The 27,554-nt window shown below is 39.7% G+C and overlaps 1 protein-coding gene across 2 annotated transcripts in view; it reads right to left on the bottom strand.

Annotated features, from left to right (window-relative positions):
- The window catches only part of ZMAT3 (zinc finger matrin-type 3), a 51,585-nt gene that overhangs the window by 10,481 nt on the left and 13,550 nt on the right, over positions 1–27,554 (bottom strand). Inside the window, exons 1-2 of one of the 2 annotated variants that reach the window (XM_021715425.1) lie at positions 27,418–27,526; positions 23,523–23,849 (exon numbers count right to left, since the gene is read on the bottom strand). In XM_021715425.1, coding sequence (XP_021571100.1) covers positions 23,523–23,792 — 270 coding nt within the window. In that variant the 5' untranslated portion in view covers positions 23,793–23,849; positions 27,418–27,526. Of the gene's footprint in view, positions 1–23,522; positions 23,850–27,417; positions 27,527–27,554 lie in introns of those variants that run through there. The other variant, XM_008063854.1, reaches the window with a different exon arrangement.

Raw genomic sequence — 27,554 nt, 5'->3', positions numbered from 1 at the left:
GTAATTAATATAAAATATAATAAAATGGAGCTATTTCATTAGTTGTTATTGTTGTTAATCTCTTACCATGTCTACTTTGGAAATTTATTTTTAGCACAGGTATAGATGAATAGGAAAAAACACAGCATATGCAGAGTCAGGTACGATCAAAGTTTTAGGCATTCCAGTGGGGGTCCTAGTATCTTCTGTGGGCAAGAAAAGACTACTGTAATCACCATGAAGAAAGGGTGCCAAATTGGGATAATCAATGTAGTTACTTCAAAAAAAGAAAACCCACAAGCAATACTAACTACATTTATTCCTTTGTATCTCTACAACACTAGGGTAAACAGACCGCTAGCTAGATTTGATTATTAGATCTTGAAGTAAGAGTCTACACTTCAGCTCTAACAGAATAACAAAATTTATCTGGGAAAGATAAGAGAACAAAGCCAAAAAAAATTAATTTCCTATATGTTTCTGGAAAAGTACCACATTTTCCACTGGTCTGTGTCCTCATCCAACTTGTTGCCATTCGTATGCCACCGCTTAAATATGAATTTCATGACACTTTGATTCAATCTACTTTATAAGTCAGTAATGAAATTGATAATCCAATTATTGTTACAAAAATAGCACTTACGGAGTATCTTTTTACTTACAAAGGACGCTCATGTGCATTAGTTCATGTGCTGCTCACAAAAATCCTGTAAGAGGAATTTTCAATATTATCCATACATGACAGCCAAGAAAGTGCAATCCAGAGAGTGTGGGGGACTTGTCTCCAGACCCCTTCAGAAGGGCCAAGCAGTGGAGACAACACTTGAGGCAGCTTTCTGAATTCAAAGAATGGTCCCTTGTCACTACTGCATGATGGCTTAAGGATGTACTGTGAACCTCTATTATAAGGGATTTGCCTTTCTTCTCCTGTTTCGTTTGAGCTATTATTCACACAATTTTATTCCTTGAACTGACACAAACTTATAGCAAACTCAGTTCTTTCAAACTGCATGATAAAATTCAAACCTGCAGGCAAACATTTATTCACCATCAACTATATGTTAAGCTCTAGAAATAAACTACGGCCTAGCACATAGTCTAGAGCAGGAGACAGATACATAAGCAATTAATTAAAGTAATGAACAAAGTTCCATCTTCTGCCCACTTGAATGCCCTAAAGAGTGAAATCCAGTGGCCACATCTGTGCCTTCATCTCACTGGAATTCTAAGCAGCACGACACAGTTGATCCTCCCTCCTGGAAACACTCCTGCGGTCATCTGCACTCCCTCTTCCCTCCTCACCTTCCCTCCTCTTTCAGAGTGCTATGATCTACAGTGCTCATGGCCCCACTCTTGGCCCTCCTCTCTCAGCCCTCCTCTCTCTCAACCTTGCTGTGGCTCTAGGTTGTTTTACCCACTTCCATAGCTTTAAAATGCAATGAGTAAGTTGGTGACTCCCAAAACTGTCTACCTCCATCTCTGACCTTCAGAACCATATATCCAACTGCTTCCTTGCCATCCATGCTTCAAAGTCTTAACAGGAATCTCCAACTTAAAGTAACTTTCATTTCCTCCCTGACAAAACATTCTCATCATCACCACCAGGAGTCATTGATAGTAGGTACATGGCACTGCTGTCCACATTACCCAAGAAAGGCAAGGGGTGCTTTTCTAGATCCCATCCTTCTCTTAACCCAACACGTCCGATCCATCAACAAATCTTGCCATTCAAAAGACATCCGTCATCCACCTCTCTCCATAAACACTACAAATACCACAGTATTCCCAACTACCAACATTTTTCAATGCAGTAGGTAACAATGTCTAACTGGTCCCCACTCAGTCTTGTCCCCCATAATTCTTCTCATTGTCAGCAAGAGTGATAATTCTAGACATGAGTCAGTTCACTTCACTCCCTCATTTAATATCTTCTAGGGGCTTCCTACTATACTTCAAATGCATATATCTTACCTATAAGGCCCTCTGAGATCAGCCCTGCCTATCTCTCGGATCTTATGTCAGGCAGCTCCTTTACTCTGCTCATTATGCTCCTATCTCACTGGCCTGCTTGTTCCTTAAACATGCCAACCTCATTCCAGCTCCAGGGCCTTTGTATGTATTGTTCCTTCTGCCTGAATACACCTCCTCAGATCTCGGCATGGCTGGCTCCGCACCTTTCAAGTCTCAACTCAAACATCACCTCATTCACTCTCGAGTGTCACACCCTTCTCCTCTCCCCTAACACACATTGTCTGGTTTTATTTACCTTAGTACCACTTACTACTAACTAAAATAATACTGTTCATTTACTTTACTTGTTTGTTTGTTTTTTTCCCTCCGCTCTAGAATATATATTCCTTTAAAATAAGGACCTTGTCCATCTTGTTTACTGTTCTATCCCCAGTGCCAAGAATGGTTTCTAGCATATAAATAGCTGAAATAAGTATTATAACAGAGATAATAAACTGCTAGGAAGGACACAGAGAAAAAATTTCTTACTCCTGCCTGAATGTGTCAGGGAAGGCTTACCTAAAAATGGAACACATTGAGTCTTTTTAGATGAGCAAAAGTTTACTGGGGAGGTAAGGAAAGAGGGGAAAAGAAAACTGTGCACCAAGGAAAGAGTATAAGCAAAAGCCTAGTCTTCTATGATGAGGCACCACAGAGAGGAATGATGGTCTTCAGGATCCTTTGGAGAAAAGGTAGGGGCTGAGATACATAGGAGGGCACATCCTTAATGGTTTTGCTCATTATATAGAACTTGGACTTTTGAGTTATCAGGGAAGCTCTGAAAGACTTTAAGCAAAGCAGTGACAAAACTTGATTGTATTTTATAAAGGCCAGCCTAAGATCAGCATGGAGGATATATTAGGGCAGACCAAAGATGGAAGCCGGGAAGGTACAGAAGAGAAGATAAGAATAAAGGGACACTACACTACAGAATATGTTAGGGAACGAAGATCCAGAAAATAAGATTGAGAATGCCCTGCCTACACAGTAAGAAGAAAATCAGACAATCTTATCATGGAAGCCTAGAACCTAACTGGAGCTCAAGACTGTAGTGAAATTAGAGAGAGAATCTCAAGGACTTATCAGCATTTAGATGAAGTTTGAAGCCACAGAACCAAAAAAGATTAGCTAGACTAAGTAGAGACAGTTAAGAGCTTTTTTAGGGCCTGGAGCAGTATAATGACTAGAATAAGGGAGAAAGACACAAAAACTCTGAAGGTAAAAGCAAGTAGTAACAAACTGAACATGAGGGCAAAAGGGAGGTATACCACAGGGTAGATGAGGATACTGTTTTATCAAAATTTTTTAAAAGGAAGGAAGGGAAGGAAAGGAAAAGAAGGCTTTAGGGAAGAAAACAGGGTCAACATGTTGAGATTGAGACTACTGCCAGACTTCCTGATAAGTCTGAGAAGACAGCACAACATGTGAATTAGCACTAAGGAAGTCAAGGCTAAGAAAATTTAAGGAGTCTTCTAAAAACAGGTGGGAATTTGGACCCATAGTTACTGACTACCTCATAAGTGCTAGACATCACTCTAAGAAACAGATACAAAAAGGTGAACAAAGGCAAAGTCCCTGCTCTCAAGACACATTTCCAGTGGATAAAAACAGAAAAAAAAATACATATTTATATATGATAATGTGAATGAGTGATAACTACTCTCTAGGAAATAAAACAGACCTACATACTAGATAATGGGCAGGGAAAGGGTGGAGTGGGCTGATAAGATTCCTCTGAGGACAGACGTGCTCTAAAAGCTGAAGCATGAGAAGGCTCTTGCCGTGTAATGTGAAGAAAGAGGAAAGAGCTGGGCCCTGAGGCCAGTTTAACCATATTAAGTCTGAGATCCCTGTCAGACATTCAAAGAGAATTCAGGGTGGAGTTCAGGTGTGATGCCCAAGTTAGAGCTAGAATCTGAGGAGTTATCAGTATGTATGTGGTATTCAAAACCATGGAACTAGATAAGATTAGGCAGAAAGGAGACAGACAGTAAAGGACAAAACTCTCAGGGGATCCAAAAAATAAGATTGAGACGGTCTGGCCTATAAAGTCAGATGAAAACCAGGCAAGCATGGTATCGTGGAAGCCTAGAACAAGGCGGCTCAAAAGAAGAGTCTTAAATACACCGTGACCCAGAAACTCTACTTCTAGGTTACACCAAACAGAAACATATATATGAAGAGAAATCTGTAAGAATGCTTCCAGAAGGCTTGTTTGTATCAACAAAAAAGTAGAAACAATGTAAGTGTCCACCTATAGGATAATAGATAAATTATAGTCCATTCATATAAGGGAACACCATACAGTAGTGAAAATAAACATTTCAGGGCCATGTTTGGCAACATGAATGGTTACCATAATAAAATATTGAACAAAAAGAACAAACTACAAAAAAGAATATGTAAGCATAATCTTTAATATATATTTTTAAAACATAAAAAAACTACATATTACATAGGCAAATTCACATATAGCAAAAGTACTCCCCCCCAAAATGTGTGGTAACAATAAATACCAGTGCAGTATACTGGCTACATATAGGAGCACGGGAGGGAATACAACTAGGAAGAAATACATGGGGATCCAGTTGAATTAAAAATTTTTATTCTTTAAGCTAGAGGGCAAATACAATTGTTCATTATTATATTTCTTTGTACTTATGTCTGAAAGACTTCATAATAATTTTAAATAACGATAACCAAAGAAGGGAGTGGTTCACCATGTCAAAAGCTACTATGGGACTGAGTAAAGTAGGGCAGAAAATGATGCTTAGATTTGCAAAGACAGAGGTCAAGATCACCCTTGGTAAGAATAGTTTGGGTAGAATGGTAAGAGATAAAAGGTGATGTGGAGTGGTACAAAGAGAGAGTGGAAGATGAGAAAATGAAAACAAACAGTAGAGGCAACTCTATGGAAGAGTTCTAATACAAGGAGCCGAGAAATAAGGATACACAGAGGGGAACAATGGGAGATGTTTTAAAAGATGAATTTTAGTAGGCTTTTTTGCATGACAGCAGGAAGACAAGACAGAAGAACCACAGGGCATGGCTCCAGAAGCACAGGCAGATAAGATACATGGTGCTACTGTAGGAGCCAATTTTAGAGCGTATTAGGTATTTTATTTCCAAAGCAACCACCCCAGTAGTATTCAAGCAGAAATTGCATTCATAATATAATATAATGTAATATAATATAATATTAGATAACTAACAATTTTTTTTTAGATTGGAAAATATAGTTTATTTAGAAAGTAAATTTGAGAGAGGAAGAGAAGATTCACCTTCCCAAGAGGAGAAAGAGGAGATTCACCTTCCCAAGGTAGGAGAGGGAGCCAAAGCTTAGGAAAACATGGCAGCCATAGCTACAAGAGTCACATGACCTGACCAGAGTTTAGCAAAGCAATGGCTACAACTAACAATTTTTAAGCACTTATCACATGCCAAGTAGTGCTTTAAGCACTTCACAAGCATTATCTCTTTTAATATTCATGAAATTTCTGTCAGGTAGGTACAATTATTATCCCCATTTTACAAATGAGATAACTAAACTCACAAAGTTAAAAATAAACTTCCCAAGAGCTTCCAGATAGCTAAGACAAGTGGCTGCCTAGATTTGGGTATGTTCATAAATTCTTTGCAAATTATACAAGAACAGTAAGAAAAACAAATAAAACTACAGAAAAACTATGCCCTCCACATGACCAGAACCACAGAATGCCCAGATTTCAAAATAAATGGAGAAGAAAAACATCACTCAGGCTCCTGCCACAAGCCTTCAAGTAACCAAGCGCAGTCTGGCCAATGCTGCAGGACAGAGAGGAGAGAGGATGCGGGTGCAGGCCTAAAATTTCTCTAAAGCCACCACTGGGAGAAGAAAGTCCACCTAAGTTTGAAAATATTAACATGACCTGGTGGATCAGAGCAAGGACTCTTGGAAAGTAGCTTAAATGTATGTTTGAAGTAGCTGTCCTCAGCGTGCCTTCAGGAGGAAAAAAGGACAAAAAGAAAGAGAGAGACATCCTTTGGCAACTAGGAGGATAAAAAAAAATGAAGCAAAATAGGAAGCGTTAGTGTCCTAGAAGATTTTTTTTAAAAAAGGACAAAACAAAAATCAGAAAACGGTTGGGTTCAGTGGCTCAGTCTGTAATCCCAGCATTTTGGAAGGCCAAGGCGAGTGGATTGCCTGAGGCCACAGGTTCGAGACCAGCCCGGGCAACTTGGCAAGACCTTGTCTCTACATCAAAAAAACTAGACAGGCATGGTAGTGTGTGCCTATAGTTCCGGCTACTTGGAAGACTGAGGCGGAAGGAGTGCTGGAGTCCAGCAAGTCAAGGCTGCGATGGCAGGGAATGTGCCACCGCATTCAAGTCTGGGCAACAGAGTGAGACTCCAACTCAAAAAATAAAAATAAAAATCAGAAGACATATAAAGCCTCTGTGGACTACCAAAAAATAAAAATAAAAAATAATAAAGAACCTAGGTAAAAGATAATTTTCTTGCTATTGAATTAAGAATCTGGTAAACCAACCAAAATCACAAAATGAACTGAAGAAAATTAATTAGACCTATATGAAGTTCCTACCAAAACATCAACACATCTCTGTAAATAAAATCTCCCTCTTCATCCCAAAAAACCAGTAAAATAGAAGAAAATCATTAAGACTACAGTCCAAATTGAATTCAATATATTGAAACAACCATTTGAGGATATAAAAACAAAATACCTTGAATCAGAAATTTAAAATGTACAAAGAAAAAACATAGTGAGAAGTGAAAAGAAGGGTAATTAACTAAGGAGAGAAAATTATCACAAAAACAAAAAGTAAATTACAATTGCCAAGGAAGAATACTCAAATGAAAAGTAATAAGTAGTACTGAAGAAAGGCAGAAAAGCAATCAAGAAAATAAAAGTGATATAAAGAATTTAAAAGGGTGACAGAAGCAGTGGAAATGGAAGACAAGGCAGCAGACAGCAGACACTCTTGCTGCTGTCCTACCCATTTGTGCCCTCCACAATGAATCTTCTCTTTAATAAGTCTACCTTTCTTCATCCCCAGGATGCAGGGCTGGTTCAACACTCGCAAGACCATAAATGTCATTAAATACATCAACAGATGTAAAAACAAGGACCACAGGATTATCTCATTAGATGCAGAGAAAGCGTTTGATAAAATCCAGCATCCCTTCTTGATAAAAACCCTCAAACACATGGGTATAGAAGGAACATACCTCAAAATAGTAAGTGCCATCTACCATAAACCCACAGCTAACATATTGCTAAATGAACAGAAACTGGAAACATTTTCTCTGAAAACTGGAACAAGACGAGGCTGCCCACTCTCACCCCTCTTGTTCAGTATTGTGTTGGAAGTCCTAGCTAAGGCAATTAAACAAGAGAAGGAAATCAGGGGTATCCAAATAGGAAAAGAGAAAGTCAAGTTATCCCTCTTTGCTGATGATATGATCCTATACCTTGAAAATCCAAGAGAATCTGTCAAAAACCTGCTAGCACTGATAAAGGACTTTGGCAAAGTCTCAGCATACAAAATAAATGTGCAAAAGACAGTTGTATTCCAATACACCACCAACAAGCAGGCAGAGACCCAAAATAAAAGCACAATCCCATCCACAATAGCCACAAAAAAATGAAATACCTCAGCATCTTACTAACCACAGAAGTGAAAGAGCTTTACAATGAGAATTACAAAACACAGTTCAAAGAAATCCAAGAAGGCACAAACAAATGGAAAAATATCCCATGTTCATGGATAGGAAGAATCAACATTATTAAAATGTCCATCCTACCAAAGGCAATATACAGATTCAGTGCAACACCCATTAAGTTACCAAAATCATTCTTTTCAGACCTGGAAATGACAATACAGAAATTCATATGAAAACATAAATGAGCCGGGTTCGGTGGCTCAGCCTGTAATCCCGCGCCTTTGGGAGGCTGAGGTGAGTGGATTGCCTGAGCCCGCGGGTTCAAGACCCGCCTGGGCAGTGAGACTTCATCTCTACAATAAATCAAAAAATCAGCTGGGCGTGGTAGCGCGTGCCTGTAATTCCGGCTACTTGGAAGGCTGAGGCGGAAGGATCGCCAGAGCCCAGCAGGTCGAGGCTGCGGTGGCCGGGAGCGGCCATGGCACTCCAGTCTGGGCGACAGAGTGAGACTCCAACTCAAAAAAAAAAAAAAAAAGAAAACATAAATGACCACAAATAGCCAAAACAATCCTTAGCAAAAGAAACAAAGCAGAGATATCACACGTCCAGACTTCAAACTTTATTACAAGGCTACAGTAATTAAAACAGCTTGGTAGTGGTAAAAGAACAGGCACAAAGACCAAAAGAACAGGATAAAGATTCTGGAAGCAAAGCTTCAATTTCTCAACCAACTCATCTTTGACAAAGCCTCCAACAACAACCACTGGGGAGAGGAGAATCTATTCAGCAAATGGTGCTGGAAAAACTGACTGATCACACACAGAAGATTGAAACAGAATCCCTACTATCACCATACACAAAAATTAACTCAAAATAGATCAAAGACCTAAACATAAAACCTCAAACTGTAAGAATCTTAGAAAACGCAGGAGACACCCTTATGGAAATTGAAACTGGCAATTCCTATTCAGAACCCTAAATGCTCATTCCTTAAGAAATAAAATAGGCCGGGCTTGGTGGCTCGGCCTGTAATCCCAGTACTTTGGGAGGCGGAAATGAGTGGATCGTCTGAGCCTGCGGGTTCGAGACCCACCTTGACGAGACCTCATCTCTACAATAAATCAAAAATTAGCTGGGCATGGTAGCGTGCGCCTGTAGTTCCAGCTACTTGGAAGGCTGAGGCGTAAGGATCGCCGGAGCCCAGGAGGTCGAGGCTGCAGTGGCTGGAAGCAGCCACTGCACTCCAGTCTGGGTGACAGAGTGAGACTCCAACTCAAAAATAAATAAATAAATAAGATAGACAAGTGGGACCTCATCAAACTAACAAGCTTCTGCAAAGCAAAAGAAACCATCAAGAGAGCAGGAAGACAGCCCACAGAATGGGAAAAAGTATTTGCCAACTATATATCTGACAAAAGCCTAACATCTAGGATCTACAAGGAACACAGATGAGCCAAAAGGAAGAAAACAAACAGCCCCTTTAAAAAGTGGGAAAAAGACATGAACAGAAACTTCTCAAAAGAAGATATATGAGCAGCCAACAGATACATGAAAAAGTGCTCAGCCTCACTCATCATCAGAGCAATGCAAATCAAAACCACACTGAGATACCACCTAACCCCAGTAAGACAGCCATCATTATTAAAAACAAACAACAACAGATGCTGGCAAGGATGTGGAGGAAAAGGAACACTTCTACACTGCTGGTGGGAATGCAAACTAGTGCAACTTCTTTGGACAACAATGCGGTGATTTCTCAATGAACTAGAAATTAGTGCAACCTCTTTGGAAGACAGTGTGGCAATTTCTCAAAGAACTAGAAATTGACCTTCCATATGACCCAGCAATTCCCCTATTGGGAATATACCCAAAGGAACTCAAATTGTTCTACAAAAAAGATACCTGTACATGTATGTTTATTGCAGCTCTATTCACAATAGCAAAAACATGGAACCAGTCATGTTGCCCTTCAAAGCTGAACTGGATTTTAAAAATGTGGTACATATACACAATGGAATATTATGCAGCCATAAAGAAGGACAAACATTTGGACTTTGCAGCAACTTGGATGGATTTAGAGTCAATCATACTCAGTGATCTATCACAGAAACAAAGAACAGAGTACCATATGTTTTCACTCATAAGCTGACCTTGAACAATTACAATAGTATGAGCACAGGATTGGCAGAAGTGGGAAACTGTCGAGGGGGGGGGGGAGGATTGACAGTTGAGGGAAACTGCTAGGAGAGGGAGGGGCATACCTCATCAACAAGGGTACCCGCATAATTGTTTGTATACCTGAATTGTACCCCCCATCTTTATAATAAAAATTAAAAATAAATCAATCAATCTACCTTTCTTAACTTAAAAAAAAAGAGATGGAAGACAAGCAAAGAAGAAACAACTTATGTAGAACGGGAGTCCTTGAAAAAAAAAAAAAAAAACCAATCAAACAGAACTGATATGTTAAACTATAGGCTGGGCCAGGTGTCTTGGCTCAAGCCTGTAATCCCTGCATTTTGGGATGCTGAAGCAGGAGGATTGCTTGAGTCCAGGAATTCAAGACCCACCTGGACAACATAGCAAGACCGCATTTTTAAAAAATTAAGTAAAAACAAACAAATAAAAAGAAAACTATAGGCCAGGATTGGTGACTCACACTTGTAATCCCAGCACTTTCAAGGCTAGCTTCTTCAAACCCTTCCTTTGCAAGACTCTATCTCTACAGATAAATAAATAAATAAAAATAAATAGCCAGGCATGGTGGTGCACGCCTGTAGTTCTGGCTACTCGGGAGGCTGAGGAAGGAGAATACCTTGACCCCAGGAGGTTGAGGCTACAGTGAGGCAACATCACACCACTGCACTCCAGCCTAGGCAATAGAGCAAGACCTTGTCTCTGAAATATGTGTGTGTGTGTGTGTGTGTGTGTGTGTGTATTTATAATTATATTTACATTTATATTTATACAAGTATAAATATATGTAAATATTTAAGTATATAAATAAAATCTACATGCTAAATATATAAGCTACATATTAAAAACACATACCAAGTATCTGGAAAAATTAACCCAAACCATTATATCTGAGGTATATCTTAGAAAAAGTATGAGTCTTCAAAGAAAAAAAAAAAAAAACCCTCCAGCTCTCCAGGAAAAAAAAAGATCAAATACCTTACAAAGGCAAAATAATTAGAATGGCATCTGTAATATACAAAGCAAAACAACGAGTAATATCTTTTAAAACTCAACGTGAGAGTCTAGGATTTTTATATCCAGTTAGTTATCCCTAAATTCACTGTCAAAACTACAGAGACACAGTTTTAAACATACAAGAATTTTGCAATTCAGTACTCATACATAAGTCCTTCTTGAAGACCCTATCAGAGCTTCATCAAATCAAGAAACTACTGAGAAAACTTCAGAAAAAAGCTGATGATGAGTATCTATATGCATAATTATAGATCAAAGACTAAATCAAAGGTGAAAAAGAGGATGTCAAATGTTACAAATTATGTCATAGTAGAAATAACACAACAGAAGATAGGAGTAAAAGGAAAAAGGTCAGAGAGAAGTGGATGAAGCTCACTGATTCTGTCAATAAGCTATAGCTCAGATGTCATTAAAAATTGGTAAACCTAATGGTAAAATATTACATAACAAAACAGGGACATAAAGTCATTTTAAAAGACAAAAATAATAAGGGAATAAGAATGGACTACATGGGATGGTGGGGTGTGACACTTCTCTGCTTATACATTTTTATATAGTTCTGACTTTTGGAAGTATATTAGTATTTCACAGACTTAAAAAAAGAATCAAAATCAGCAAGGATGGAGGAGGACCCAAAGTTAAATGTAAACAGAAATAAACATAACTATGTGGAGAAAAAATGAATAACATAACCTGAAGAAGGAGGGGAGAGAACTACTATGCATATATTCACATTTTCTCAAAGTATCTTTAAGATGATATTTGTCAAACACAAATGACTCTTAGTAACACAAAAAGAAAAAGAGTAACTTTACAAAGGAGAACGCTTTGCAGATGAAACCTTGGTAATCTAAGAACTTTGAAAACCAATATTTTGACTATACACCGTAAAACAAACAGTACACAAATAGTATTCTCTGGTTAGTAGGTTTGTTTTTCAGAGGGGAATGGATTATCAATTCCCAAACTACTTCTTACATATTAAATGTATGAGAGTGCATGTGTGTATGTTTGCACTCAAAATCACTCAAATGTGTATTTTGTGAATAATAAAATTCCAGGTTTCTGGCTATCAGGGAAACAATTAAACATAAACAAAGATGGAAGGCTACAGCAAACACTCATGTTACACTGAAATGAGAGGTATCAACTCAGTTTTAATGTATGTACACAGATAGATATAGATGTGTATCCACATATGTATATTTACTAGCTCTGTTCACTGAGAGGGTCTAGAAACAATGGCATATCAGTTCCAAAGAGAACACCCAGCACCTAGATTTTGCTTTCTAAATACCATTCTCCAATAAAAGAGATTGGATTCTTTGCAAATGGAAAAGGACACAAGCATCAGCTTAAAGGGTCTCAAGCTGGTCAAATCTGGGACACTTTAAACATCAAAATAAATAATGATAGTAATAGATTATATCTCTAGAATAAGAATTCATAAATTCATAGTAATATAAAAATAAACAACTGAATAAATAAACAAATGGAGAAAGAAAAGTTCTTCCTTAAAGAAAAATTCCAACTATTAAGTTTGGAAGGAATGATTAAAACAGAAAAATCACCATGTGGCAAATATCACAATAATATTCACTGCAGATAAGATTCATCACTGAAAAAACATGCAATGAGAAATAAAATATTCACATTGTCTCAAAGTGTCTTCCCATATGATACTTACTGAACACAAAAAGGAAAACAGTAACTTTACAAAGGAGAACCCTGGCAGACACCACCTTAGCCAAGCAGTCAAAGTGAACAGCACCAGTAATACAACATATTCACAGCATGTCCTTCCTGATATGATATACTGGGAAGAACAAAACATCATTTCTGTGATACTCTTGCCAAAAATATATATATAATCTGAATTTAATCAAACATCAAACAAGCCCAAATTTGGGACAGTCTATAAAGCCAACCCTTCAAACATTGCAAGATCATAAAGAAACAAAGAAAAAACCAAAGACCTGTTCAGATTAGAGGAGACATAAAAACCACCTGCAAAATTTCATCCTGGGTAGAATACCAGAACCACAAAAAGGTCACTAGTAGACAACTGGTGAAACAGAAATAGGTTGCAGATTAGATAATATTATTTGAATCAGTGCTAATTTCCTGATATTGACACTTGTGCTGTAGTTATGTAAAATGCTAACGTTTGGGGAATCTGAATAAGATGCATCCAGGAATTCTTTCTACTAATTTTGGAACTCTTTTGTAAGTCAAAAATAATTCAAACTAGAAAGTTAATAAAATAAAAATAAAGTGTATCCAAAGTCATGAGTGGCAGAGCTGGGGCAATCTAGTTCCATTGCACCCTAGGATCACTCAGCAGAACTAAAGACCACTTTATAGGCACCAGGAAATGTCCTAAACGCCTTACCCACACCAAGTTGCAGGCATTACTAGTCTCATCATCATCATCTTCCTGAGGCAGAGCAAGGTTAGGAAATAATTCCCATAATATATATCTATCAAGCAGTAAGACCACAAGTTGAATACTAGTCTGACCCTGCAGTCCATGATTGCATGTTCTTAACTAATATCCTACAAAACAGATGCTATGAAAAGAGAACAATAAGAAATCAAGAGGTCTTTAAAAACTAAAAATATGGGGCAATCCCCTCGGGTCCCCTCCCACTGTGGGAGCTTTTCTATCCTCTCAATAAATCCTGCTTTCTAAAAAATAATAATAATAATAATTAGAAATATGATTATCAAAATAAAATAATTTCATATAAGAGTAGAAGTCAAGAACACCTCTCAAAATAAAATAGAAACAAAGGAAGGATTTCAAAAAGAGCAGAGACAAGCAATTCAAGAATCAGTCTATCAATTATACTTCAATAAAGCTGGAAAAATGAAAAATAATCAATCCAGCAGGTCCAGGATAAGAGCTAACAGGATTTCCAGAAAGAGAGAGAGAAAACATAGAGACTATTAACTGAAAAATAGTATTTTTGTTTAATCCCCAAAGCTCAAGGGAAACAGGAGTACACAAACTGAAAGTATCTGCTGATGCTGGCCAGGACAAATGAAAAAAGAGCCAAACCTAGACACAATCATCATTGTGAAATTTCAGACTCCAAGGATAAAAAGGAGAACCTAAGAGCTTCCAGAAACACACACACACACACACACACACACACACAAAGAGAGAGAGAGAGAGAGAGAGAATTAAAACAGGTCACTTACAAAGAATAAGAATTAGAATAAGATTATCTCCAGCAGCATCAGGTGATTAAAACAAGAAAAGAAAATGGAGTACCAACTCTAACATTTTGAGGAAAAATAATTTTCAACTTGGAACAGAAGCATCAAATACGAAGGCACAAGGCAAAAAATATTTTATAGAACTATGTGGGCTCAGAAGAAATTATTTCCCACAATTTATTTCAAAGAAAGAAATGTTTTGTAACATATATTTCCATTCATTATTTTGTCCTTAAAGCAATGTGAAGATACATGCCAACAAAACAAGATTTAAAAACAAGAAAACATGCATATTTAGAAAAGAGGAGCCCAACCTGAAGAGTAAGTAGGAAGGGAAGTTCACAGGCGGCAATACGTAGCAACCCAAAGGACACCCACTGAAAAGGCGCAAGAAGACAGAGGGACCTGGGAAGAGGAAGATTCCACACAATACACAATATGACAGAGTTGGGAGCAGGGAGAATGAGGATGTGATAAACATAACGCACCTATAAGAGAGGAAAAGAAGAAAACAACGAAAGACTCTGAGAAATACAAAAAGCTACATGATAAAGTCATGATTCAAATACGGAACAACTAACCCAAATCAGAACAGGAAATCAGTAGGTTTCATGAAGATGCATGAAAAGAATTGTATGAACAATGCACATTTGTATACCTAACCCTTAACTGTACCCCACAATTTTAAAATAAAAAATACGTTTAATAAAAAAGGATTGTAAGCAATAAGAAGAAAGATTAAGAAACTAACAGTTGTGTTTTGTTTTGTTTTTGTTTTTTAAGGCTTAACACTGCTCTATTTTTTTAAAAAAAGGACCAGAAATGCAAGGAAAAACAAAAAGGTATTTCAACGTTACCATCCACATATAAAGCAAATTAAAGCAAACATAACTTTGGGTCATTGGCATCCAGGAAGGCGTTATGTGAACATCTCTTGTGAACAGCATGGTATCATGACACTGGAAACACAGAGAATGAAACAGTACTGCCATGAACAATATTTCCCTACTCAAAATAATGCAAAAGCTGCCAAGCATGGTGGCTCACACCTGTAACTCCAGCCTCCTTGGGAGGTTGAGGTGGGAGGACTCTTTGAACCCAGGAGTTCATGATCAGCCTGGGCAGCACAGCAAGACCTTGTCTCTACAAAAAAAAATTTAAAATTAGCTGGGCATGGTAGTGCACACCTGTAGTCCTAGCTACTCAGGAGGCTGAGGTGGGAAGATGGCCTAAGTCCAGGAAGTCGAGGCCGCAGTGAGCTGTGATCCTGCCACTGCACTCCAGACTGGGTGACAGAGTGAGACTACGACTCAAAAATAATAATAATGCAAAAACTGAATGTCAATTTTCAACAACTGGAATCAATCTACAAATAGAGCATGGAAAACTTAATTTGATCATAGAATGGTCAAAAAAATGATCAGTCTTGACAGTATCCAGGTAAAACAACAGCCAGCTCAAGTTGGGAAACAGAAAGAACGGAATGGAGAAAAAAGAAAAGGTAGGGAAGGAAAAACAGGTAATGACCGCTGGTCATTATAAGCCCTTGGTTGCATAGGTATTGTTTTTGGTAAAAAATATTTTTTAGCCAGGTGGGGTGGCTCACACCTGTAATCCTAGCACTTTGGGAGGTGGAGGTAAGAGGACTGCCTGAGCTCAGAAGTTCATGACCAGCCTGAGCAACATGGCAAGACCTCGTCTCTACAATAAAGTAAAAATATTCGCCAGGCATGGTGGCACATGCCTGTGGTTCCAGCTACTTGGAAGGCTGAGGCAGAAAGATCACCTAAGCCCAGCAGATCGAGTCTGCAGTGGTCGTGAAGGTGCCAATGCACTTCAGTCTAGCAACAGAGTAAGACTCTGACTCAAAAAAATTTTATACACACACACACACACACACACACACACACACACATATAGAGAGAGAGAGAGATGTAGATATAGATATAAACATAGATTTTTTTTTTTTTTTTAGATTTTTAAGGAGGAAGTTATCCATGGCAAATGCTACCAGTGTGAAAAGCATGAGGTCTGGCCTGTAGGACCATTGGTGAGTCTGCAAAAGACCATCTCAGTGGAATATTGTAATGGAAAACAGAGCACAGTGGGCTGGGAAATGAAGACCTGAAGAGAACAATTATATCCGGCAGAACCTGAGGACAGGAGGGATGAGGAGAAAGGTTGCTAACGTGAGGGATTAAAAGTCAAGGGAAGGTTGCTATTGCTATTTTTAATTATACGGAAGAGACCTGAGCATATTTTTAACTTGATCAAAGTGAGGAGTGATGGCAGGTGATAAAATCCAGAGTACAGGGTGAGAAGTCAATTGGACAAAAGAAGGGGTATGTATTCTTTTGTAAAAATAAGGCAAGAGTAGACTCAGAAAAGGAGGCAGAAAACTGGTGCCAGCTAGCTAATGGTAGGATCAGGGACCACTTCTGCTCCCTAATGTTATCAAAGCAAGCAAGAGCTAGAGGCCTGGCATTATGGCTCATGCCTGTAATCCCAGTACTTTAGGAGGCCAAGGCAGGAGAATCACTTGAGCCCATGAGTTCAAGTCCAGCCTGGGAAACATAGTGAGATCTCATCTCTACAAAAAAAATTAAGAGTTAGCTGGGTATGGTGGCACACATCTACAGTAGAGCCAACTATTTGGGATACTGAGATGGGAGATCACTTGAGGCCAGGAGGATGAGGCTGTATTGCTAGCATACTCCAACCTGGGCAACACAGTGAGATCCTGTCTCAAAAAAAAAAAAAAATGTAGCTGGAATGGCCTACAGAACTGGTCATTTCAGACAGCAGAGCAAGGCCGGGTGCGGTGGCTCATGCCTATAATCCCAGCACTTTGGGGGCCCGAGGTAAGAGGATTGCTTAAGCCCAGGAGTTTGAAACCAGCCTAAGCAACATAGCAAGACCTCATCTCTACAAAAAAATCAAAAAATTAGCCTGGCGTGGTGGTGTATGCCTTTAATCTCAGCTACTTGGGAGGCTGAGGCGGAAGCATCACCTGAGCCCAGGAGGTCAAGGCTGCAGTGAGCTGTGAACATACCACTGCACTCCTGTCTAGATGACAGAGTAAGATCCTGACTCAAAACAACAACAAACAAACAAACAAAAAAAACAGACAGCAGAACAAGGAAAGGAAACCAACAAGAATTTATTTAGGTCAATGGACTAGCTGACAGGCCTAGCAGTATGATTGAAAGCACCTTTACATTTTATATTACTTCATCTGTTGGTTGAATTATTCTTCATGTGAATCTTTTAAGACAACCTGATATCTAGATCTGGAAGAGTATCTTTGGGGAATGACCAAGGAAAACAAAGTTTTACTCATTTATACTAGGTCCTGCAGCGAGTCAGCACCAAAGTAGTAACAACAGTAAGAAGCCCTCTGTACCTCTCCATTCCATGTCCTTCTTTTAAAACTACATGACGAAAGGAGCTCTCACTAATTTGAGACCCAAACACTTCTAAGCAACAGGAATCTATTTCAATCAACCAGCATTTATTAATATAACATGATCAGATCTCACATTTCTGCAAAGGATGTGCAAGGACCCCTACTTGTACCTCCCCTTATTCAACAGATATTGAACAGAGAAAGATTACATATCTTCCCTGGAGTAGCTGAGCCAGAATCCCAGCCCAAATCCGTCAGATTTCAAAGTGTATAACCCACTGTGTGATGCACAAGAATCAAAACCAAATTTGAAGTATATTTTGACCATTCTCAGTCCACTACCAATTCAAGTGAAAAACAATCACATAGGAGAAACCTGAAAACACAAAAGTTAGCTGGGAGTTAATTAGATGATCCAAACCTGGGTGATCAGTGATAAGATGGATGTGCCAATCCAGCACTTTAAATTTGGGGAAAAATCTAATTGCATTCTCCTCATTATGAATTAAGACCACTACACTCAGCATCATAATTCTAAAATTACTTTTTTGTTTTAACCTGTATTCTCTTTCTAATCACTCTAATTACTATGGTAGGTTGTTATTTGGCTACTGAGCATTGCAAATAGAAATCTGTGTTTACGATAGATTTTAGAAATGTGCTTTGAGTAACTAGCTCTTTTCAAATGAACATGCAAATTAGCAGATAGATTGGTGGCTTTAGACTGTGGATACCTTAGCAAAATTCATCTATGTTTTTTGCATTTTTTTTTTCTGTTAATAACCTTCCATCTTTTTTTTTTTTTTTTTTTTTGAGTTGGAGTCTCACTCTGTCGCCCAGACTGGAGTGCAGTGGTCGCTCTCGGCCACCGCAGCTCGACCTGCTGGGCTCCAGCGATCCTTCCACCTCAGCCTTCCAAGTAGCTGGAACTACAGGCGCACGCTACCATGCCCGGCTGATTTTTGATTTATTGTAGAGATGAGGTCTTGCCAAGTTGCCCAGGCGGGTCTCGAACCCACGGGCTCAGGCAATTCACTCACCTCCGCCTCCCAAAGTGCGGGATTACAGGCTGAGCCACCAAGCCCGGCCATAACCTTCCATCTTAAAGCAGTTCTTCCTCTGGGTATCTACGCTGACGAAACAGTATTACATTACTCCATGCCAGACTTGCCCTAAGTAACCTGATGCATGCAGACAGATTTTAATAAAATGAAGACATGTTTCTCCTCCAAAGATTTGATTTTAAATTGAGTTATTACCAAAGTCATAATTTTGAGACTGTAAAATTAGATGACTTCATTAAAAATAAAAGAATGCTGAGGATGCTCTGAAACCAAGTGACCAGGCTAAAGAAGTCCTGGGAATAAAACCCAATCTGTGATGACTACACATACCCAGGGGTCATTGCTAAGGCAGCCCCAGCTTGGGCACCTCAACGTGTCTGGAAAAAATGGTAGTGAGCTTAAAGGGAAGCATTTACTGGGCAGTTTCCACCATGTGTCCTGGATTACTGGAACATGATATAGTCAGGCTCCAGTGTCACCACGGTTGTTTACAATACCCTAAGCAATTTGAAACTCTGCGATTTCAACAATGGTATCGACTGACTAAAAAGTTTTGAGTAATGTAATCACAGTGATTTATCACTTCACACAAATGTGACTCTAGCTCACAAACAGGTTGCCAGTGACATCTACGTCACACATAACTGAAATGATAAATGTACGATGTTAGTAATGCTCTGTATTAAAAATTACAAAGCAGGTTTTTGCCTTGAAATAAACTTGACATCCACCACCGTATTTAATCCTAAACCACTTAGTTTTTAATCGACAACCACTGCTATTTTGCCTGCTCCTGGTGCTTGGTAAGCCTTGCTCACTGGTCTTACTTCTGTGTCTGCACCAGCCTCTCTTTTCTCCTTGCCTGTTTTATGTGACCTTTGATGTATCTTTGAGGCTAATATTTCTATGCTTTCCTTCCACATTGGTTCCTCCGCCTCTAGGTTACGTTCATCATCTGACTGTTTACTGTCCCGATCTACTCCTTGATCTACATGTTCTCACCTTGACCACTTCTGTCTTACTGAAATCCATATTTCACTTCTATTATTAGCTTTCTTTTATGCTACCCTAATACAACTGCTCTGTACTTTTTTAAACATTAACTACTTTGGCTTAGTTCTCTATGAAAACAAAAAAATTCTCCCTCTTTAAGAGTTAACAATAACACTGGTCTCATTCACATCTCTGCTTTTGAGCTCTTAGGAAGATACTTTGCCGGGTACAATGGTTCAAGCCTGTAATCTCAGCACTTTGGGAGGCCAAGGTGAGAGGATTGCCTGAGTTCAGGGGCTTGAGACCAGCCTGGGCAACTTGGCGAGACCTCGTCTCTACAACAAATCAAAAAATTAGCTGGGTGTGGTGGCGCATGTCTGTGGTTCCAGCTACTTGGGAGGCTGAGGCGGAAGGATCACCTGAGCCCAGCAGGCTGAGGCTGCAGTGGCTGTGAGCATGCTGCTGCACTCAAAACAGCCTGGACGACAGAGTGAGACTCCAACTCAAAAGACAAAAACAGAAACAAAAAAAAGATGCTTTATTATACCCAAACTTTTCACTTGCTGCAGCTCCCACTTTCTGAGTACCTGCTTGCTGCTGCTTCTTTCCCCTCTCTTTACTCTGGGCTTTGGCTCTTAAATTATCCGATCACAGGCTGTTCTTCAACTTTTCCACTTAAAAATTCTGATTTTTAAGGAATTTTCCTAAATTTTATTTCCTTTTTCTCATATTTTCTCATTTATTTATTCACTGTATCCCTGAAGGAATTGAAATTAAGTATAATTACTAATCTTTTTTAATCAACTAAAAAATTAGGGAAAATACACAAAAGTGAACAATTAAAAAAATAAATGTGAATTCTGCTTCTTATCTAGATTAAGTCTTATAATCCCATGAACTTGCATGAAACTCAGTTTTCTCTATGCATTCCACACACAACAAGAAGTATCCATCTCAGTCCACAGAGTCACAAAGTGATATTAGGAGAGAAAAGACAGGAGTATCTGTGCAACGCATGCACACATAAGGAAATTACACACTGTTTAAGAGTTTTCCTTCATAAAAGTAAACTCTAGGCCAGGCTCGCTGGCTCAGCCTGTAATCCCAGCACTTTGAAAGGCCGAGGAGAATGGATTCCCTGATCCCAGGGGTTTGAGACCAGCCTGGGTAACCTGGCAAGACCTCATCTCTACAATAAATCAAAAAATTATCCGGGTGGGGTGGCACATGCCTGTAGTTCCAGCTACTTGGAAGGTTGAGATGGAAGGATGGCCTGAGCCTGGCAGATGTAGGCTGCAGTGGCTATAGTGTGCCACTACACTCCAGCATGGGCAGCACAGTGAGACTCTGACTCAAAAAAAAGGTAATTATATGTATGTGTGGCACAGAAGTGGATTGTCCCAAGTTAATGATTTATTACTGGCTTTATATAGGTAAAAACCAAAACTTCAGAACCCTGGCTTCATTTTCCAAAGTGAATCTTGGGCTATAAAACTGAACATTCTGGCCAGGCCCAGTGGCTCATGCCTATAATTCCCAGCACTTTGGGAGGCCAAGGTGGGAGGCCAGGAGTTTGAGACCAGTCTGGGCAACATGGTGAGACCTTATCTTTACAAAAAAATAAACAGATTGGCAAGGCATGGTGGTACACACCTGTAGTCCTAGCCACTTGGGAGGCTGAGGCAGGTGGATCACTGAAGACCAGGAGTCTGAGGCTACAGTGAACTATGATCATGTCACTGTACTCCAGCCAAAGTACAACAGAACAACAGAGCAAGACCCCAGCTCAAAAACAAAAATTTTAAAAAACTGAACAACTCATAGGGATAATTGAAGCAGAAAGCTAATACAGTCTTGGGTTTGAGGTTAATCATCCTAACAGACTCTGCTTGAATGGTAAAGACAGGCAAAGGAAGACCCTGTATCAAACCGTTGTAGTGGAGAGTACCACACAAGGGAGATGAAAATAGACACTAGAGAAAAAGGAAAAATGTAAAATAAAACTAGAAAAGGCCTTAAGGAACCAAGGATGGCATATGTCAAGATCTGGGAGATATAATAAACTCATCTCTCTGTATCTGAGGGCAAAACAAAGTCAAACAATGGGAACTCCAGAGACCCAACATATTATATCTTCCCCTAAATCCCAGGGAAAACAACTCGCTATCAAAATATTTCAGATACACTATTATCAGTCTCTGGGATCAAAACAAAACAGGAAAGACTTAAGCAGAGTACACAAAAACTTTAAGTTGGAGAAAGTTACAGTGACATGAGAGAAGAAATACCTGTGTAACAGTTTTCTACCATGCTCTCTTGTTACTGGACACTTACATGTACATAATAAGTAATCAAATCAGTGATAACCAAGAGACATCTTTCAGTGAGCTGTGGCCTCAGTTATTCCCCAAGTCTCTTTTCTCCAAAAAAAGGAAATTATATAATTTTATACAGTCAACATTCTAGAATAAAAAGAAATACTGTAACCTCTCTTCCTAGCCAAAGTTTAATATTCCATTTGTTCTTCAGTAAAACTACCCTTTGAAATGGTTCTTTCCAGTCTGTAATCCTAGCACTTTGGGAGGCCGAGGTGGGAGGACTGCCTGAGCCCAGGAGTTCGAAACCAGCCTGAGCAACTTGGTGAGACCACATCTCTACAATGAATCACAAAAACTAGCCGGGCGTGGTGGCATGTGTCTGTAGTTCCAGTTACTTGAAAGGCTGAGGCAGAAGGATTGCCTGAGCCCAGCAGGTCGAGGCTGTGGTGGCCATGAGCATTGCCACAGCACTCCAGTTCGGGCAACAAGAGTGAGACTCCAATTCAAAAAAATAAAATAAAATAAAATAAAATAGTTCTTTCCACTAGCCATTCAACATGGAGGTGAAAGCTTTAAATCTTAAAAGTAAGTATGAGTTCACACTAATGGGCTAAAAGAAATCAGAGTATGCTTATTATGAATGAGAGGCAGGGCTCAATATTCCAATGACATTTTATTCTCACTACAAAAGATACCTGCATTTTCTTACCAGTAACAAGTTATACAGGAAGAGTTAGAAGTCAAAAAGGGAACACATAGGAGTCATACCCAAAGATTACCTTGAACTGATGCAAATTGTATTAGCTTCTAAACAATTTCACACTGAACTGAGTTTGATACATCATGTTTTAAATACCTGTTCTTCTTAAGACTGCAGGTGTCAACACCAGCATAGATGATTGACATTTGCCCACAAAGACTAGTAAGATATAAAATGCCACACAGCTTAGTGTAGGAGGTTGAAACCTATTCTATGAAAAGTGATCATTATTTTTAAAGTAAGAACATAATGCTTTTAATCACCAAATACATACATAGTTGTTGTTTTTTTTAAATTAATTTTTCGAGTCAGAGTCTCACTCTGTCACCCAGGCTGGAGTGCAGTGGCACACTCACAGCCACTGCAGTCTCAATCCACTGGGCTCAAGCAATCCTTCTGCCTCAGTCTTCCAAGCAGTTGGAACTAAAGGCACACGCCACCACACCAGGCTAATTTTTTGACTTATTGTAGAGATGAGGTCTCACCAAGTTGTCCAGGCTGGTCTCAAACCTGTAGGCTCAGGCAAGCCTCTCACCTCAGCCTCCCAAAGTGCTGGGATTATAGTCATGAACCACCGCGCCCGACCTACTTAGTTGTTTTCTAAGACATCTTGATTTTCCAGGCGTATTTGGTTACATCTGGAGAAGCAACTATGAAACAAGCAGAGCCCTGAAATGTCGGCCCCACTAAATGCCTGATTTTCTACTAGAATTTATTTATTTAGAGACAAGGTCTCGCTCTGTCACCCAGGCTGGAGTGCAGTGATGCAATCATAGCTCACTGTAACCTCAAACTCCTAGCCTCAATTGATCCTCGCGCTTTGGCCTCCCAAGGTGCTGGGATGACAGCTTGAGCCACTGGACCCAGCCTCTGATTTCCTTTTCTTTCCTCACCTGATAATGAGCCTGGGCTTGCTGTGCCGAGTTCAAGGTGACATTGCAGAGTTTGCAGTACAGGGGCTTACATAGCTCCTCCAGGGCAGAGTCTTGCTCCCCCGCCTTGGGTAACTCTTCTTCCCCTGCCAGAGGCAAGGAAGCCTCCTGCCCAAAAGGCTTCTGTGGCGGGAGCTGCAAGGTTCCTGTAGACCTGGTGGCCACTGACATAGGAGGAGAGGGTGAGAGCTGCTTAGGTGGAGGAAGCCCGGTGTGCTGCAAGAGGATCATTGGGTAGGAAAGTCGTTGACATAATCCAGTGGGTGATGAGAAGCCAGGTCTTCAAATCTAAGTCAATAGAAAAAATAAAAACTCACTTAAAAATGAGACCCCAGCAACACAACATGTAAACGACAACGCCATCTGACCCTTTCCCTTCACCTCTCCAAAGCCATCTTCGGGGATGTCTTTTCTTTTGCCTCATCTAGGCGGCTTCCCTGACTGTTAATTCACATTGACACTATGCTCTGCCCTGAGAATGGCTTTACAGATTTGGCTTTATTTTGCTTGGCACAGCCCCAACTGCTATCCCTCTGGCCCATGAACATTAATAGCATTGCATCCATGGTTAATTAAATCTAAAAGTCACATGGTAGAAATGGACATCAAAGGTCACCTAATCCAGACCCCTTCCTGCAGGCACACTTACACTTAAACACTCTTGACGATAATCATGGATAGACAAAATCACCACCAGCTAGGGATCTTAGCAAATGTCTCTTTTCCATCCAAACAATACTTAAAAGAATAAAAAATAAAATAAAATGCTTCTTAAAAGGAGTATCATCCCAGAATCCTTAAAGCCCTTCTAGAACTAGTTAAAATTTCAAGGAACTCTAGGAATAACCCAGTGTTAAAGTGTGACAGGAAAAAAAAGTGTTCCTCTGATCAACTAGCAGTATTTAAGTAGTTAAACCAACAACTCCATATAGTGAAGATGGCCAAAAGACAGCCCGTGAGCCACATACAGCCACAGATTTGCTGTTTAGAATATACAGTTATGTTTTGCTTTCATTTTTCAAATTGAATTCATTGTCAACATTGAGAAGCCAAGAGATCTGTGGCTTCTCTTGATAAAAGGATGACCCAGCAACACCTGGCCCACATTTCTACATGGAAACAAAGAGCTGGTCAGTGCAGAGGTACTGTCCCCACAGCCAGGCCTACCTTCTCCAGGCCACCTCATTCCCCACTCAGCTGCTGCTTCCCTGCTCCCTACAGACGTGTGAGCTCATGGCTTCACCTCATATAGCCTTAGACTATATCCATGAGTCAGACCCCTGTAAAATCAAAATATCTTCTCTCTTTCTAGAGGTAAATAAGATATCAAGTAAATGTCCAACTGAGTAATGGAACACACTACCATAAACCCCAACAGAGCTTCAGTTCCTCAGTCTTCAGGCTAGTTATTTCCCTCTCCTTATTAAAAAACGGATACTCTCTATTCTGTTTTCCTCAGAAAATACCCCAAATGTTCCACTCCCTCCTCAATCTTTATCCATGATTTCCCCTGCCTCTCACCCAGATAGCATCTTCTAACCCTAAGGATCTCAAAATGAACCACAGTACACCCTTTGAGTTCCCAAGATTCTAATTAACCCAAATTAGAATCCTTATTTCAAAATCTACAATTCCCTCCACTCTCTCAACACAGTACTATTAAAACTTCTTCTCTTGGTCAATAGAATATAGCTATTTTAAGCTGCTGAAATTTTCCATCTGCAATGGAAATGTGTACGTTATGGCAATAATAGGTTTACTAAAATTAATCAAGTAAATCTTGAAAAGTTAAAAGTCTATCTTACCACATTTGACAACTACACATCACCAGATAATCAAGTAACAAGTTTTATACTAAATCCAGAGTCCAGGAGCAGCAAAGGAGACCCAGTGCAACAGGGAAATAATGTAGTTAAGGGCAAGTATATAAATTATGAGTTATAGTATTTAACAACACTTTTTATTAATCATAATTATTTTTTTAAATGATAATATTATTTGATTCTTAAACAGAAGCATATTGCTCATATCTCTGAGAACATAAGAAAAAGCAGCTTTGGGATATTTAAAAAGTCAGGTTCTCTATAATGGCATTATTTCTCTTAATTAAATCAAGCAAAGACATCCTGGAAGCAAAGATAGAGACAGTTATTTTTTAAAAAGGAAACTACCCAGGCGTGATGGCTCACACCTGTAATCCCAGCACTCTGGGATGCCAAGGAGAGGACTGCCTGAGCCCAAGGGTTCGAGATCAGCCAGGGCAACCTGACAAGACCTCATCTCTACAATAAACAAAAAAATTAGCTGGGCATGGTGGCACGTGCCTGTGGTTCCAGCTACTCAGAAGGCTGAGGTAGAAGGATCACCTGAACACAGCAGGTCAAGGCTGCGGTGGCCACTGCACTCCAGCCTGGGTGATACAGTGAGACTACAACACAAAAAAACAAAATGAAATAAAATTTAAAAGAAACAAAGACTGGATTTTTTTTTTTAAGTTTACCTAATTATAATAATTCATAATGTTAAAAGACTATACATGCTACCTGTACAGAGTCATACTAATGCCAAATTGTCACAAATATGTCGCTAGTTCATAAGAGAAAAGGTGGAGGAGGGTATCAAAACATCTGGATTAAGGAAATCAGCAATAGAAACAAAATCAAATGCTACCAATGGCCTAGACATGTCTGGACTTGTTTTATGAAAGCTCACTCTCACTTGAGGAAATTCCAGCAATGTGTCTCCCCTAGTGTTATCTACAGGTTTCCATCAAAGCAGAGATACAAAAGGTCCACTATCAGAGGTGGCAAAATTCCCTGATTTCAAGAAAAAACTCTTGCCAAAAACAGATGTACTCAGTATCACATTTTATCGTCATAATTTTTAAAGAATAGCTAGATATTATACATTTATTTCTTGTCATCGTTAACTGTCAACACAATGTCCACTCCTCAGAAAAATCTATCTGTGACAATAACATCAAGCACTGGCACATTTGCAAACAAAAACTAGCATAAAATCTAAATATCAAATAAACAAAACCAAGCTTTCAGTGAGCGCATGAATGATGGAATAGAGAGACCCGGAACATATGCAACTGAGATCTGTTCAACTGCTGCATTCGTTTAAAAGAGACTAATCTGGAGGCTGATATAAATATTCTTCAGATCTTAAAAACCAATCTGATGCTTGCAGTGGCATAAATGAAGGCTTGATGGTGGCTAACGTCCTGGTTTAGAAAGGGGCTGGGAAGACAGTAAAGAAAAGCAAACCTTCCCAATGTACCCTGTTTAAAGAAAATTAATTATCACAGCATACTTAGTTTTCATGATTGGACTGGGGCCTACTCTTCACATACTGTATTAAAGACAATCTCTCATTTGGAGACATCTACAGAGGAAAGAGCAGAAAAAAGGAACAGGTTACCGGCACCTCAGCAAACTAGGGAAGTCTGTACTTGGGAAATCTGGAAATGAAGGAAAGACGGTGAGCATTACTCAGAGGTCATCAGACGCAGCAAGGAGGAATGAGAGGGAGAAAAAGACAAAATAATCAGGTTGAGGCAAGGCATGCCATGCGAGGAAGGCTCGAAAGAATGTAGGAAAGTGCAAGTCTCCGAGGCCTGGGTGAATTGGGGAATGTCTTCCAGTCTGGCTATGACGGTTCCTGATCCCGGGGAGCAGACACTCCAGCATGGCCCGCATATCCCATCCCTTCCGAAGATATGCGTGCGCGCAAGCACACACACGCGCACAGATACACACACACACACACACACAGAGAGAGAGAGAGAGAGAGAGAGAGAGAGAGAGAGAGAGACAGAGACAGAGACAGAGAGAGACAGAGAGACACACACCTCAAGCCCGCAAGGATGCCATCACGAAAGATGGAATCCCGACTCCCACGGGGCGGGGGCAAGTGCGAGGCCCGGGCACCGGCGCGCACAGACCCCGGTCCACGTGAAAACCCTCGAAACTAACACGCACACGAAGC

The sequence above is a fragment of the Carlito syrichta genome, unplaced genomic scaffold (genome assembly GCF_000164805.1).
Source record: "Carlito syrichta isolate Samal-C Ts95f unplaced genomic scaffold, Tarsius_syrichta-2.0.1 Scaffold307105, whole genome shotgun sequence".
NCBI lineage: Eukaryota > Metazoa > Chordata > Mammalia > Primates > Tarsiidae > Carlito > Carlito syrichta.
The sequence above is the reverse complement of the archived record's forward strand: the minus strand, read 5'-3'. Positions and strand labels throughout refer to the sequence as shown.